General features: G+C 35.8%; 2 protein-coding genes across 6 annotated transcripts; both read left to right on the top strand.

Moving 5' to 3' along the window:
- Positions 1-2,715: 2,715 nt before the first annotated feature.
- LOC122310864 (myb family transcription factor PHL7-like) lies at positions 2,716-7,856 on the top strand. 5 transcript variants are annotated; one of them, XM_043125085.1, is made up of 8 exons: positions 2,716-3,205; positions 4,784-5,042; positions 5,141-5,150; positions 5,802-5,878; positions 6,056-6,098; positions 6,289-6,337; positions 6,756-6,825; positions 7,113-7,856. In XM_043125085.1, exons 2-8 carry the CDS (start codon positions 4,950-4,952, stop codon positions 7,647-7,649), a joined length of 879 nt encoding a protein of 292 aa, XP_042981019.1. In that variant the 5' UTR covers positions 2,716-3,205; positions 4,784-4,949; the 3' UTR covers positions 7,650-7,856. The 5 variants fall into 5 exon arrangements, with proteins under 5 accessions (XP_042981019.1, XP_042981018.1, XP_042981017.1 ...); XM_043125084.1 differs by having other exon boundaries at positions 2,727-3,205; positions 6,280-6,337; XM_043125083.1 differs by lacking the exon at positions 5,141-5,150 and having other exon boundaries at positions 2,736-3,205; positions 4,805-5,042.
- A 1,936-nt stretch (positions 7,857-9,792) lies between these two features.
- On the top strand, positions 9,793-13,714 carry LOC122310724 (phytosulfokine receptor 1). Its single transcript, XM_043124845.1, has one exon. The coding sequence runs from the start codon at positions 10,331-10,333 to the stop codon at positions 13,355-13,357; it is 3,027 nt and encodes a 1,008-aa protein (XP_042980779.1). The 5' UTR covers positions 9,793-10,330; the 3' UTR covers positions 13,358-13,714.
- Positions 13,715-14,173: the final 459 nt, after the last annotated feature.

Below are 14,173 nucleotides of genomic sequence, written 5' to 3'. Positions count from 1 at the left end.
GATCACTAGCACCATTGGTCTTGTTCAGATGGAATCCAAGTTTACAAGTACCAAACATTATCCAAAATCCAAGGAGTGACAGAATTGAGAATTTCTCACATTGTTTGAGTGATACTTTCCATTGGGAACTCATTTCTAGGAAAGGAAGTTACATAAATAGAATAGAAATGATACTCTTTTTTCCATGCCTAGAAATTTATTTTAAGAAACTACTAAGAGATAGAACTAATATTATATGGGGTATAGAACTCATTAACAACCCCTTGCAATAAACTCATATTTATTCCCCTCGCTTGTGTTTTGTTGACATCATACGTGTGTATATTCACTATAGATTGAAAGGAATCCTGCTTCTTTGACTTTTGTTTTGTTGATTTTTGTGTCTTTGTTTTTGTTTTTTTTAACGTCAAAATAACTTCATTGATCATACCAATTACGAATGATTATCAATCTAAATAATAGTGGAAATAAAATTTGGCAAAGATTCCCACCAGACATTAATATCATCTACATTTCAAGCATATCTAGCAAGTTTGTGAGCGGCATTATTGCCTATTCTGCCCACATGTTGAATTTTACATCTTGGAAACCTATGATCATCTCCCAAATAAATATTGCCCAGCAGTGATCTTGATTCATTCAACCCTTGGATACCTCGGACCATGAGAAGAGAATCACTTTCTACTATAAGCTCTTGCAAACCTAAGAGGAATATACAGCATCAAACCTCTTAGCAAAGCTATAAGTTTAAGATCTGAGGGCTCATTGACAGTGTGTTTTTTCTTGCTTACTGCCATTATAGCATTCCCTTCAATTTTTAATTTGGCATAAGAAGTGGAATATATTTGCATAAGGGTGGGGTTGTTTTTTTTTTTTTTTTGGGGTATTAAATCCATTCAAATAAAATGTTTGATGACTTGATATGTTGGGGGCTGTATGAAAACTTTTTGATGAGCAATACATTCTATCACTTAAGAATGAGATGGCCCGGATGCATATTGGGAAGAAATGATAAATTACTATATTTGAAGGGATGTCGGCTTCATACTTTCATGGATTCTATACTTGCCAACTTCAGATAACGAGTAAGATAAAATTTCCATATTCTGTTTGGTACGCTTGGAAATTACCCAATTACTATATGGTCGGTCGGAATATTAAGCCATTTTCAGTGATTGATTATGAAGTCAATGAGTCCTTGAGAAAGAGAGCACATGACATGGAAGTGCAAAGTAAATTACATGGAAGTGAGTATCTCAAAGCAGTAGAATTTCCTGATGTTGTGGTTGGTATTTGGACAATATGAGGCACCTTGTGTCTCCGCCATGGTCGACCTTGGACGATAACTGTGAAGTGAAGGGGAGATAAGGTTGTTCCAAGTGGAAAACATAAGCTGTACTCTTTCAGTCTTTCTTATGCACAGCCCTTTTGTGTTTAAGCACAACGCGAGGGGCAGATAGATAAACACACAAGTTGCCAAGTACTGAAAAAGTCGACGACGACTGGTGGGACTTCTTGGAATCCTACTTCCACTGCCAATAGAAGATATTTTCGAGGATGTACGAGAAAGAAAAATTTTAAATATAAATTCATACATTATTATTTTTTATTAAATATTTAATATATAGATAATGAATAAAAAAATTTAATTAATTTAAAAAAATAAATTTAAAAATAAATTTGAAAAAACTTTAGAAAAAAGAGAAAAATATGTGACGTTACTGGCATGTAGTGTGTAGGCCCCGAAAAACTTTTTTGAGAAGGCCATTTTGGCATTCTTTTAAGAAAAAAAAGTATTTTCATATATATATTTTTATAACCTTAACATTTTAAAAAATATTTACAATATAATTAAAAAATATTTCTTTAATCACTAAATTTAAAAAAAAAAATAAATTAAAAAAAATATCTCGAGAGGTGTTCTCGGTAACCCAAGCATTTTCCTATTTTCAAGTTCGCTGTTCGAATTTGATGGCACGAGTGAATGACAAAAGGAATCGAGCTCAGTAGCATATATTGTGAATTTTTCGAATAATATTAAATAATTTAATAAATATTGTAAAATTCATTTAATCAATCTCTCTCTTTCCACTCGAGTGAATTTTGGACCACAAGGAAAAGATAAAAAGAAATCATGCAATGTTTGGACATAAGAATATATTCATTCCAAGCCAATAATTGGATGGTATCATTACTAAAATGAAGGTCTATGGTGCACTTGGAATTTCTTATTAACCCGAGGCTGAAATTGTTGACTAACCCAATATACCACTTGGTTTTCCCATTGATTCCATAAAAAAAAACAAGAAATTCTGCCCTCCACGAGACATTGTGGCTGAACAGCTCCTCTCATGAATCATGACAACCATAACAGACGTGCATTACATACACACGAAAAAGGACATTTGAGCTTTTTGATCCCAATCCATTCATTCTTTAGCTATCTCATGACTCCCCAGTTGGATGAAAAGACATAGCACAACGAAAGATAATAAAAAAAAAACAACGTAATTTTCTGTCAGAATGAGGTGAGGGAAAAGGACGAGATTGCCGGAATACTTGTGTTTGTTGTTTAGGACAAGGAACGGAATATTATTCCACAGATTCCGTCGAAGCCGGTCACCATGCAATGATAAACTTGATAATATCACTTCAGTCCAAATTAAACTAATAAGAATTGTAAACCTTTTTGTATCATCCACACATGCATTGCATCCTCTGCTTCTCTCTCTGAATTCTTTAACCATTTTTCTAATACTTTTTAATTTCATGATTTTATAATAATTACGTACTTTCCCAAAAAACTGACAAATATGATAGGTATAGATTTGATAATAATTACGTTAATCTATATCGTTTTTTTATAGTAATATTTATTGTATTCAAAGTTGTATATATGAACAGGGAACATTAAATTAATAAAAGCATCCAAGCAGAAAAGGGTAAGAATTAAACGAGGAAAGTGCAAAGACTCGGACTTTGGGTGGCTATTGGCCAAGACTCGTTTTGTACTTTGGGTGGCTATTGGTCAAGACTCGTTTTGTTGTTTCTTGTTTTGCAGCTCCCTTCAATACCCCTAGAGGGAATAATTTCCTGTTGAATTCCAGTTTATATTACCAATTTCGGTAAAGTTTGAGGAAGGAGGGAGGTAAGGAGGGAGAGTTGAAAGGAGGGGCTTTGATTCCCGAGGTGAATGCAGATCTGGGTACGTCTCTCCTCACAGTAGTGTCTGGCTCTTTATATATTTTCGTATGCATATACAACCAGAAATAATATAGTTTTAACTGCTAAATTTTTGGCTGTTGCGTTTACTTTTTGACTTGTTTCTCTCTTGTCATGTCGTCAGTGTTCTTCGTCTATATTTACAGGGAAGATGTTTGTAGGACTTCCTCTGAATTTAATCTGTCATGTCAATTTTTGTGGGAAGTTAACGTGTTTCTCAAACCCTAATTATTCTCTGTATGTCAAATGTTTGGACGCTCTGATGATTTTAGTGCAATGGATTTTCCTGTCTTTGTATTCCTATGATTCCCAGATATGGGGCCTAAAAGCTTAGTGTTTCTTGTTATTCACCTCCCTCCATATTATGGTAGATTTAGAGTCATGTGAACTCCTCGCATACCCAATCTTTCCCCATGGATAAGGAACCGCGCCAAACTAGTTATGTAGCATTTTCCTTGACATGATGTAAAGGCACAACCATTGATAAAAGAAGGCTTAGGACTATTGGATTCTGAATTGGTTAAACTTTTAACCTACACATAGATGGTGAATTTTCAAATCTTCATTAATTAAACAAACGAAGGTGAACATTCCCAAAAAGTGGCTTAGAGAAAAATAAGAAAACACTGAAACAGGTGGGAAAAAGAAAAAGACAAAGGAAAGTTGATGTTTATAACTTAAGAGTCTCAGACAGTTTCTGTCGAGTACTTAGATACGGATCTTGTTTTAACTAGTTTACAAGTCGTTGCCTTTGTTTACTGTGTATATGTGACTGTAGATAGCTTATGGAGTAGTTTTGTTGTCCTATACATATCTTTTGTTGGTACTTGTTAGTTAAATATGTTCATCATATAACTGTAGAGCAAGTGTCAATTCTCTTAGGCATGCTAATACCTTTCAATATATTGGAGGAGAATAACTTTTGGAGGTAAAATATTCATGTGATCAAAGTACTCATATTGTTTTGGTTGCTTCTGTATAAAATGGAGATATTCTATGGAACACATTTGTCAAGAAGAGTATTAAGAATTTACGTAAAGATAAGAGTCCTGTCACTATTTCTAGTAGACATTCAGTGATAACTGTCAAGGGTGTATTGTTTAAGAGGGCATTGCTTCCTTCCATAATTGTATTTTCTCTACTAAATCTTTTATTCTTTTATCAGATCTGATTCACTGCTACGTTAATGAGTTAATTTCCTTCACTACAACTACCGATAAAAAAAAAGTTTCTTAATTACAACTACTTGAGCTTTTTTTGTTTGTTTAATGCACAGATATGAGTATGCACATGCACATTCATTGCCCAGATATCTTTTAAGTTCATCATGATGCTTGGACTTAGTTCCAAGATCTGTGCAATGAGGAATTGCTGCCTTTTTAATATGAATCTAATGGCTTAATTCCAATGTTCTTGGTTACATGTGTCATTTCGAGAACAATTTCCTCATTCCCTTCGGCATGAGTTTTTGTTCTATGGAGCATTCGTATATTTCCAGCCTCATGTTCTAGGAAGCTGTACCATTTCTTGTAATTTTCTTTATCTTTCCTGCTATTGACAGCTTCCGGCCTTCTTGTTTTAGATAAATGATAGACGTATCAGCCAAAGAGTGTTCATAATTCAAGCCTAGTCCCCAAAAAAAAAAAAAAAAAAAAAAAACTCGCTAGTTCATGGTCAGCATTTAGATTGTGTTATGGACCCAAACACTGGAGGAAACAGTCACAACAATGCCAGTCTTGCCTCGAAGCAACGCTTGCGTTGGACGCATGAGCTTCATGAGCGTTTTGTTGATGCTGTGGCACAACTTGGTGGGGCCGACCGTGAGTCACCTCAACCTTTATATTCCTAATTAGGTTTTGTTGTTCATTGTCATATTTCTACTAATTCTGAACTGTGACCTTTACTTGGCAAGATGCAGGATTCATCGGGTAAATTACTGAGGCTATTTTTTGGTATTAATAGGGTCTACTACTGCTCATTTTAACTTCTATATCTAGTTTTGTTTTCGTACAATTTTGAATCAGTTTTCTAATGCTAGATGCTATAATGCAACGAGTGGGAACACCGGGCTCTTCTTGTAAGTTAAAAGAGATGGAAAGGATAGGAGAAACAAACAGCAGTAACATTTTTTGGGGTTCTACTAATGCTGTATGGTGTGAATTCATCACGCATTGAGCAAGGGCTGCAATAGCCCTACTTATGCCCTTTTCTTTCTAAAATATCGAAGATGTCACTTTCCAAAGGGAGAATATGAACTCAGAACTATTTCTTACATATCTAATCCTGTGTGTTCAAGTTGATTATGAGGAAAATTGGTACCTAACTCATTTCATATAAAATCTGTGAATTGCATAAAAATCTAATCCTGTGTGCTAGGTTGTTCATATAAAATGTTACACACATTGAGAGGAAGAATGTGTGAATTGCATAAAAATCTAATCAAATGGTCCTAAATTTCCCTTGAAGGAGTACCAAAATTCAATGGATACACTCATCAAATCCTATGCTAATTATTATTTGTGAATATTGGAATTGTTGTAAATGGTTTTCTGCTTTTTCTTTCTGGGTTCTGTTTCCAGGGGCTACACCCAAAGGTGTCCTCAGAGTAATGGGTGTTCAAGGTCTAACAATATATCATGTCAAAAGCCATTTACAGGTATATAAAAATTGATTCTCTGCTATGCAAAAATTCCTTCTTCCATTTATCTCATACTTGGTTTATTTATTTATTTATTTTCCCTCCAAAATGTTTGGGGATGGGTTTAGGAATTCTTATGTTAAAATTCATTGTCATCTGTCATTTTTGTTGACTCTGTTTTTGTGATGCATCCAGAAATACCGGCTTGCAAAATATCTCCCTGACTCATCATCAGATGGTAGGTTAACCGATTTCTTTTGTTCAATGTTCATTTATTACATCAATGATGGCAACTATGTTCTGATTGACCAGTGTATAGGGCAGGTTCTCTGTGATGATAACCATAGAGAAGATGTATGATCAATGATCATAGTTGCCTCTCATTATTTTTTTCACTTATTCTTAAATTTTGATGCAAGGGAAAAAAGCTGATATGAAAGAAACTGGGGATATGCCATCAAGTTTGGATGGTTCATCGTAAGTACAGCTGCCAGTTTTACCATGTCCTTCATGCCATAATATACTCATTTAGTAGGTTATTAAACAGTAACAGCTCCTGCATTCTGGATGCAAAATTTCCATTTATATCGTTGGATCAAGTTTGGATGGTTCATTGTAAGTACAGCTGCCAGTTTTACCATGTCGTTCATGCCATAATATACTCATTTAGTAGGTTATTAAACAGTAACAGCTCCCGCATTCTGGATGCAAAATTTCCATTTATATCGTTGGAATCATTTATTATTTTCCTTTCCTGTTCAATGTTCTCAAGTGTTCAAGACATAAGTACATAAAATTTTTAAAATTATGATTACATCCGATAACATCTGACTGTCAAAATGGCTTGTTATTTGGCTGCTTGGTATGAGAAAGAATGTGTTCTTCCTTTCTGCAGTGGGATGCAAATAAATGAAGCCCTCAAGCTGCAGGTGGAGGTGCAGAAGCGACTGCATGAGCAATTAGAGGCATGTTTTCTCTTTGATGCTAGTATCAAATTAAGTAGCTTATACTGATTTAGTTTTTCTTTCATCATTATCTTTCTTATCATCTCCTTAATCTAGCTTTTCTGAGGGAAAGAGAGATCATGTGACCCTATTCTACTTATGTAAATTTGAGTTTGAGAATGGGACTGGGATGCACTTTGTCTTTTTCATTTTTGTATTTGGTGCCCTAGTGCAATGGGATATGTTGGAGTCTTAATTTGTCGACTCTCACCAAACCTGTAATTTCTGCATATTTTCAAGCATAACAGGTTCAGAGGCAGCTACAGTTACGGATAGAAGCCCAGGGCAAATACTTGAAGAAGATAATCGAGGAGCAACAACGGCTTGGTGGAGTTCATTCAGAAACATCTGGTTCTGAGGTCCCAGGTCCAGCATCAGGTGACAATTGCCCAGATTCTGACAATAAGACTGACCCAGCAACCCCTGTTCCAACCTCTGAAGGCCCCCTACAAGACAAGGCTGCCAAGGAACGTGCCCCTGCCAGCCTTTCCATTGATGAATCTTTCTCATCTCGCCATGAACCATTGACTCCAGATTCTGGTTGCCATCTCAGTTCCCCAGCCGAGAGTCCCAAAGGTGAGAGGTTGATTAAGAAGCAAAGAGTCCTTGTGGGTGGAACATATGCTAAACCAGAAATGGTGCTTCCACATCAGATACTTGAGTCGAGTTGCACCTCATACCACCAGCAGCAACACTCCATTTTTCTGTCCAGAGAGCAGTTTGAACCTTCATCGGGTATATCAATCAGGAACGAAGATCACATGGAAAAGTTTGGGGCAAACTGAGAACATTTTTAGTTTTTTCGTTGTCTGTAGTTGTAGTTTCTTCAGTGGATATATCTCTAGTTTAGTCAAACAACTCTTTATCACAAATGTTCTAAGTTTCAGCATGGAGACATCTCCATAAGAGATGATGCTTTATTAAATTCAGAGAATTGTTGTAAACAGATGTTGGGATTTGATTCAATTATCAGGTGCTGCTTGTAACATGGACACCCAGATGTCTAACAAATGAAATATGAATCCCTTGCCATTCAAATCAAGTACAGCAAAGGATGGCAGGCATGGGCGATGAATAATGATACACACATCACATTTCACAATATATTTCATAACAATGTTTTGAGATTAAAGTGATATTATTTTTTTTAAGTTACTTTACAAAAATATTTCTAAACCGAATGTCCTCGATTTCAAATTTTCATATTTATAATTTGAATTAAGAGAGTTTTTCCTTAAATTATGGCGGTATACTTGTGGAAAACTCATTATTGTGCGGCTGCGAACCGTTGAAACGAGTCGAACATTAATTTAGATATCAATAAAAAGAAATTAATTAAGAAAATTCACTATTGAGATTTTATTTTAGAGTAATATTATATATAATTATAAAATGTGTAATTGCTGTATAATTAATTTAAAAAAGAGTGAAATTTATTATTAAAAAATTAATTATTTTTATGTAAGTAATACGTATCGTATTTACTAATTATTTTCAAAACAATTACGTATTACGTTCGCACACTATGTCTGAAAATATCCTCCTGATTGTGTATTTACGTTGACTATTTTGGCAGAGCATCTCCCGCATTTATTGTTTTCGTCGAGAAAAATTGGTGTGGGACAATTCAGAAGATTTTGGTCAATAACTATGATTTGTAGACTAAGGTTTTTAAACACCCAGCTTTTCATTTTGTTCTTATTTATTATAAGCAATCCTTTCCGGCTGACTTTAGCCATTATTTAGCATTTGTCCTTCGACTTTAGTTTGTTTGCCTTTCATTTTCCACGAATGTGACTAATTCATTGCATCGCCAGTCAAATAAATTTATATATATCATAAAATGACAACTAAATTTGTCAAAAGGAAAATGCAATTTCTATTTCTATCCTCCAATTAAAAATCATTTACAATTCTAACTCTTTTTATTTTTATTTTTTTTTATTTTACATGCCTAACATATTACTATATATAATATTAAATTATATATAGTAATATTCAATCATGATAAAATGATAAAAAAAAAATGATATTTACAGTTTTAAAATTTGTAAGTCTCGTCTATTTTATTTAAATAAATATAAAATTTTCTTAAATCTTTTTTTTCTTTTCAAGAAAATACGCACAACTTTCATACCTATATCCTTGGAGTATATCAATTATTTGGTCAATGAATAAAATCTAGGAAAAGAATAACAATTATTATTATTTTTTGGATAATTTAAGGTGACCGTTAAATGTATCTATCAAATATACATATTAGTATAAATGATTTTTATTTTTTAAACATCCTTAACTATTAAGAAAAAAATAAAAAATAATTTCTTAACTATTAAAAAAATAAAAAAATGAGTAAACACATTTTTTTTTTCCTTGAGAGATGCTTCACTCACCGAAAATTGGGTACGCTAAATCATTTTTTTATTTTTTTTTCTTTATTTTATTTAACCATTTTTTTTCAATCATTTTAAATATTTTTTAAAAAATAATAAAATTTATAAAATTATTCTAAAATATTTTTTAATCATTAAATAAAAATAACAAAATAAAAATAAAAATACAATTTGATGAAAATTTTTCGATAAAAAAATTTTAAAAGGAAGATTATTGTCAAGAGTTTTGTTATATATAAATACAGTCGCGTACTAATTTATATATCAATACTGATTTATTGATATTTAAAATTTAAATTAATATTATTTTTAATAAAATTTATTTTTTAACTTATCACATTATATTAATACATAAATTAATATACAGATTAACATAAAACTGTATTTATATATATATAACAAAACTCCTATTGTCAAACATAATAATAAACAGCGCAGGAGTCGCCAACCACACATTTGACTTCTCTCTCACCACAACAGTCACCAAGTTGTCCCCATTATTAATGTCTTCAAAGCTCACGTTACTTCACAATATCTTACTGGCTTTTTGAATTTGCCTCTCTCTCTCTCTCTCTCTCTCATATTCTCTGTAGTCCCAACTGCTTTGGCTGCTACAAAAAAGAATCTCCTCAAAGCACTCTCTTTTAGACACAGAAAGATACAACAACCAGAAGAGAAAGAGAGAAACATCTCTCTTTCTTTCAGAGTCCAGACCCACCAGCTTGTTGAAGTCAGAGCCACCATTTTAATTTTTTTCCTTTTGCCTATTCCATTTCTCTATCCGCCAGGTGTGCTGCTTTCCCCTTTTTTTTTTTTCTCTTCCTTTCTCTTTATTGTTTTCACAAGATGCAAAACCCGTTACTTTGATATAACAGCTCTCTCTTCCATTCATCCTTTTATTTTTGTTCCTGTCTCTGTACTTGGGTTGGGTTTTATCTGCTGCTTAATTTTGCTCCTCAACCGAAATGGTCCAGACAATCGATCCAACTCTTGATATCTTGATTCTGGAAAAGGGTTTTGCTGCCACTTGATTGTTCATTCCCTCTCTCTCTTGTCGGTGTGCTCTTTCAAATATGGGTGCTCAAGGTTTCTGGTTGACGATTATTCTTCTCTGCTTCTGCTTCCAATCCCGCCTTCTGAATTCCCAGAACCTGACGTGCAATCCAAATGACCTGTCGGCGTTGGAGGATTTCTTGAAAGGTTTGGAGTCGGTAATCGAGGGTTGGGGCAACAATTCTTCTGATTGCTGTGCTTGGCCAGGCGTCACTTGCGAACCTTCCTCCCCCAATAGAGTTGTTAAGTTGGAGCTCCACAATAGAAGAATAAGTGGTAGACTCTCTGAATCATTAGGCACCTTGAAACAGCTCAAAACCCTCAATCTCTCGCAAAATTTGCTCCGAGACTCGCTTCCTGTTTCACTGTTTCATTTGCCTTATTTAGAGGCCCTGAACTTGAGCTCTAACAAATTTTCAGGCCCGATTCCAGCAAGCATTGATTTACCTTCAATCCAGTCCATCGACTTATCTCAGAACGGCTTGAAAGGTTCTATTCCCGCTGGCATCTGCCATAATTCAACGCGAATTCAGGTTCTGAATCTAGCCTTCAACGACTTCTCTGGTAATCTTACACCGGGTCTGGGGAATTGTAGCTCATTGGAGAACCTCAATCTCGGCACGAATTACCTCACTGGTGGTTTGTCTGATGATTTATATGGGCTAAAGAGATTGAAGCGGTTGGGTGTTCAAGACAACAAGCTTTCTGGTCCGCTAAGCGGGGGAATCGGTAACCTTACTAACCTTCTTCGTTTGGATATATCCTCTAATGGCTTTACAGGAAGTATCCCAGATAATTTCTATGACCTCACAAGGTTAGAGGAGTTTGTCGCCCATTCAAACAATTTCACTGGTCAGATACCACCGTCCTTGTCCAATTTATCCAGTCTCACTTTGCTTAATTTGAGGAACAATTCCTTGGAGGGTCCAATTAATCTTAATTGTTCAGAAATGGCTAGATTGGCCTCTCTTCATTTAGGTACTAATCGGTTCACTGGGCCTGTGCCTGCTAATCTTCCCTCTTGTCGACATTTGAGGAACATAAATCTTTCCCGGAACAACTTCAGTGGCAAAATCCCAGAAAGCTTCAAGACATTTCAGAGTCTCTCTTACCTCTCAATCTCCAATTCCAGTCTCTCAAATCTTTGGTCTGCCCTTTCAATCCTACAGCAATGCCGAACCCTAACCACTTTGGTCCTGACCCTGAACTTCCATGATGAGGAATTGCCGGCTGATCCTAATCTGCAATTTGAAAACCTTGAAGTTCTCATTATTGCAAATTGTAGACTCACTGGTTCAATTCCACAATGGTTGAGCAGTTGTACTAAATTGCGGTTGTTGGATTTATCATGGAACCGGTTGGGCAGAACAATCCCAGAGTGGTTTGGCGACTTTCATTTTCTCTTTTACTTGGACCTATCAAACAACTCATTTACTGGGGAAATTCCAAAAAACATAACAAGTTTAGAGAGTCTCATAGACAGGAATATCTCATTGGTGGAACCTTCCCCAGATTTCCCTTTTTACTTGAAGAGGAATGTGAGTGCAAGAGGATTGCAGTATAACCAAGTTTCGAGCTTTCCACCAACACTGGACCTAAGTCACAACAATCTTAGTGGAACACTCTGGCCAGAGTTTGGCAAACTGAAAAGGCTCCATATTTTGGATTTGAAATTTAACAATTTGTCTGGACAAATTCCTAGCAATTTATCGGGGATGAGGAGCTTAGAGACTCTGGATTTGTCTCACAACAATTTTACAGGGATAATACCACCTGAATTGGAAAAACTCAGCTTTTTGTCCTACTTTAATGTTGCGAGCAATCATCTAAGTGGGGAGATCCCTTCAGGAGGCCAGTTTCAAACATTCCCAAATTCAAGCTTTGAAGGTAATGACTTTTGTGGATCCTCTTGTCATCCATCAGTAGAGCAAGGAAGACCTGGATCGCCAAAAAAATCAGGAGAAAACAGAGGACCTATCATTGGAATGGCTATTGGAATTGTTTCTGGAACAACTTTCCTTTTTGTCCTTATGATCATGATTGTGTTGCGGGCAACTAGCCGAAGAGAGATTGATCCTGAGAGAGAGGATGCTGACACAAACGGTAAAGATTTGGAAGACCTAGGGTCACGATTAGTGGTTTTGTTCCAAAACATGGAGAATAATAAAGAGCTGTCCCTTGATGACCTTCTAAAATCTACCAACAATTTTGACCAAGCAAACATCATTGGCTGTGGGGGATTTGGTCTGGTTTACAGAGCCACCCTCCCTGATGGTCAGAAAGTTGCAATCAAACGTCTCTCCGGTGACTGTGGTCAGATGGAACGAGAATTTCGTGCTGAAGTTGAAACCCTCTCAAGAGCTCAGCATCCAAATCTCGTACATCTTCAAGGGTATTGCATGTTCAAAAATGACAGGCTCTTAATATACTCTTACATGGAAAACAGTAGCTTGGATTATTGGTTACATGAAAAACTTGACGGCCCATCCTCTCTAGATTGGGATACTAGGCTTCAAATTGCTCAAGGGGCAGCAAGAGGGCTTTCGTATTTGCACCAATCATGCGAGCCCCATATCCTTCACAGGGATATAAAGTCAAGTAACATTCTTTTAGATGGAAAATTTGAAGCCCACTTAGCGGATTTTGGTCTCGCAAGGCTTATACTCCCCTATGACACTCATGTCACCACTGATCTTGTAGGGACACTAGGCTACATCCCTCCTGAATATGGACAAGCCTCTGTTGCAACTTACAAGGGAGATGTGTATAGTTTTGGGGTAGTTCTGCTGGAACTTCTGACTGGAAAAAGGCCCATGGACATGTGCAAGCCGAAAGGATCCCAGGATTTAATTTCTTGGGTATTTCAGATGAAGAAAGAGAATCGCCAGAATGAGGTGTTTGATCCATTAATATATGATAAGCAGCATGATAGGGAGATGTTGTGGGTGCTTGAGATTGCATGCCTTTGCTTAAGCGGAAGCCCTAAGGTGAGACCTTCAACCCAGCAGCTAGTTTTTTGGCTTGACAACATCAACATCAACATCTAGCTTTCTTACGTAGCTGAGTGAAACACTGGTTGTAAAGCTGGAGATATGCCTCCATACGCCTTCTAAGTTCATTGCTACCTTACAAATTGGTGTCTGTACCTTAACGGTGTCCTTTGTAAATTTCCCCCCACATATTTTGGTTCTCATGAATGTTCTGTCTGGTACATGTAGGAGAGAGAGGTATCTAACTCAAAGCAACAAAACTAGTAAGCCTGATTACCGAGATTTAGTTTTTTGCTTCCATTTGTAAGAGAACATATAGCCTCTCAAACATGTATAAATAAAAAAACTTCTGAAGTTTCACTCTGTTGTAGTAGTGCATAGCTAATATAGAATGACAAGTTTAAATTGTGATCATATCGCTATGTGCCGTATGGAGATATGCTTCCATACTCCTGGTTAAATTGTTAGCTGGGCTATCTTGAGTAAATGGATTATGGTTGATAGTCCCACACCAATTGGAGTTCAGTATCACAATTTTAGTTATTGTGATTCTCCAAGTCCTTTTGTTGTACATGGCTTTCCAGAAAGTGGAACAGAAAGTCCCCATTTTTTTTCTTTTAAGCAGTTAGCTGCGAATAGAATCTGTCTAATGCAGGAAAAGGCCTCACTAAAACTCAAGGAGGATAAAAGGGAAAGGCTAAATTGTAGATGGATTTTGGAAAATTGTTGTCCATTGCAGAGACATGCATTGATTTTATTGCACTTCTTTTTGCTTTTTCTTTTTCATTCAAATGTCTCAGTGATTTTTCAAGGCCTGCTTCTTATTTTTTTGGGTCGACTTTGTGCTCTGCCTTGCCTTGCTTGCAAGGTTGG

Source organism: Carya illinoinensis, chromosome 5 (assembly GCF_018687715.1).
Source record: "Carya illinoinensis cultivar Pawnee chromosome 5, C.illinoinensisPawnee_v1, whole genome shotgun sequence".
In the NCBI taxonomy this organism is placed as follows: domain Eukaryota; kingdom Viridiplantae; phylum Streptophyta; class Magnoliopsida; order Fagales; family Juglandaceae; genus Carya; species Carya illinoinensis.
The sequence above is the reverse complement of the archived record's forward strand: the minus strand, read 5'-3'. Positions and strand labels throughout refer to the sequence as shown.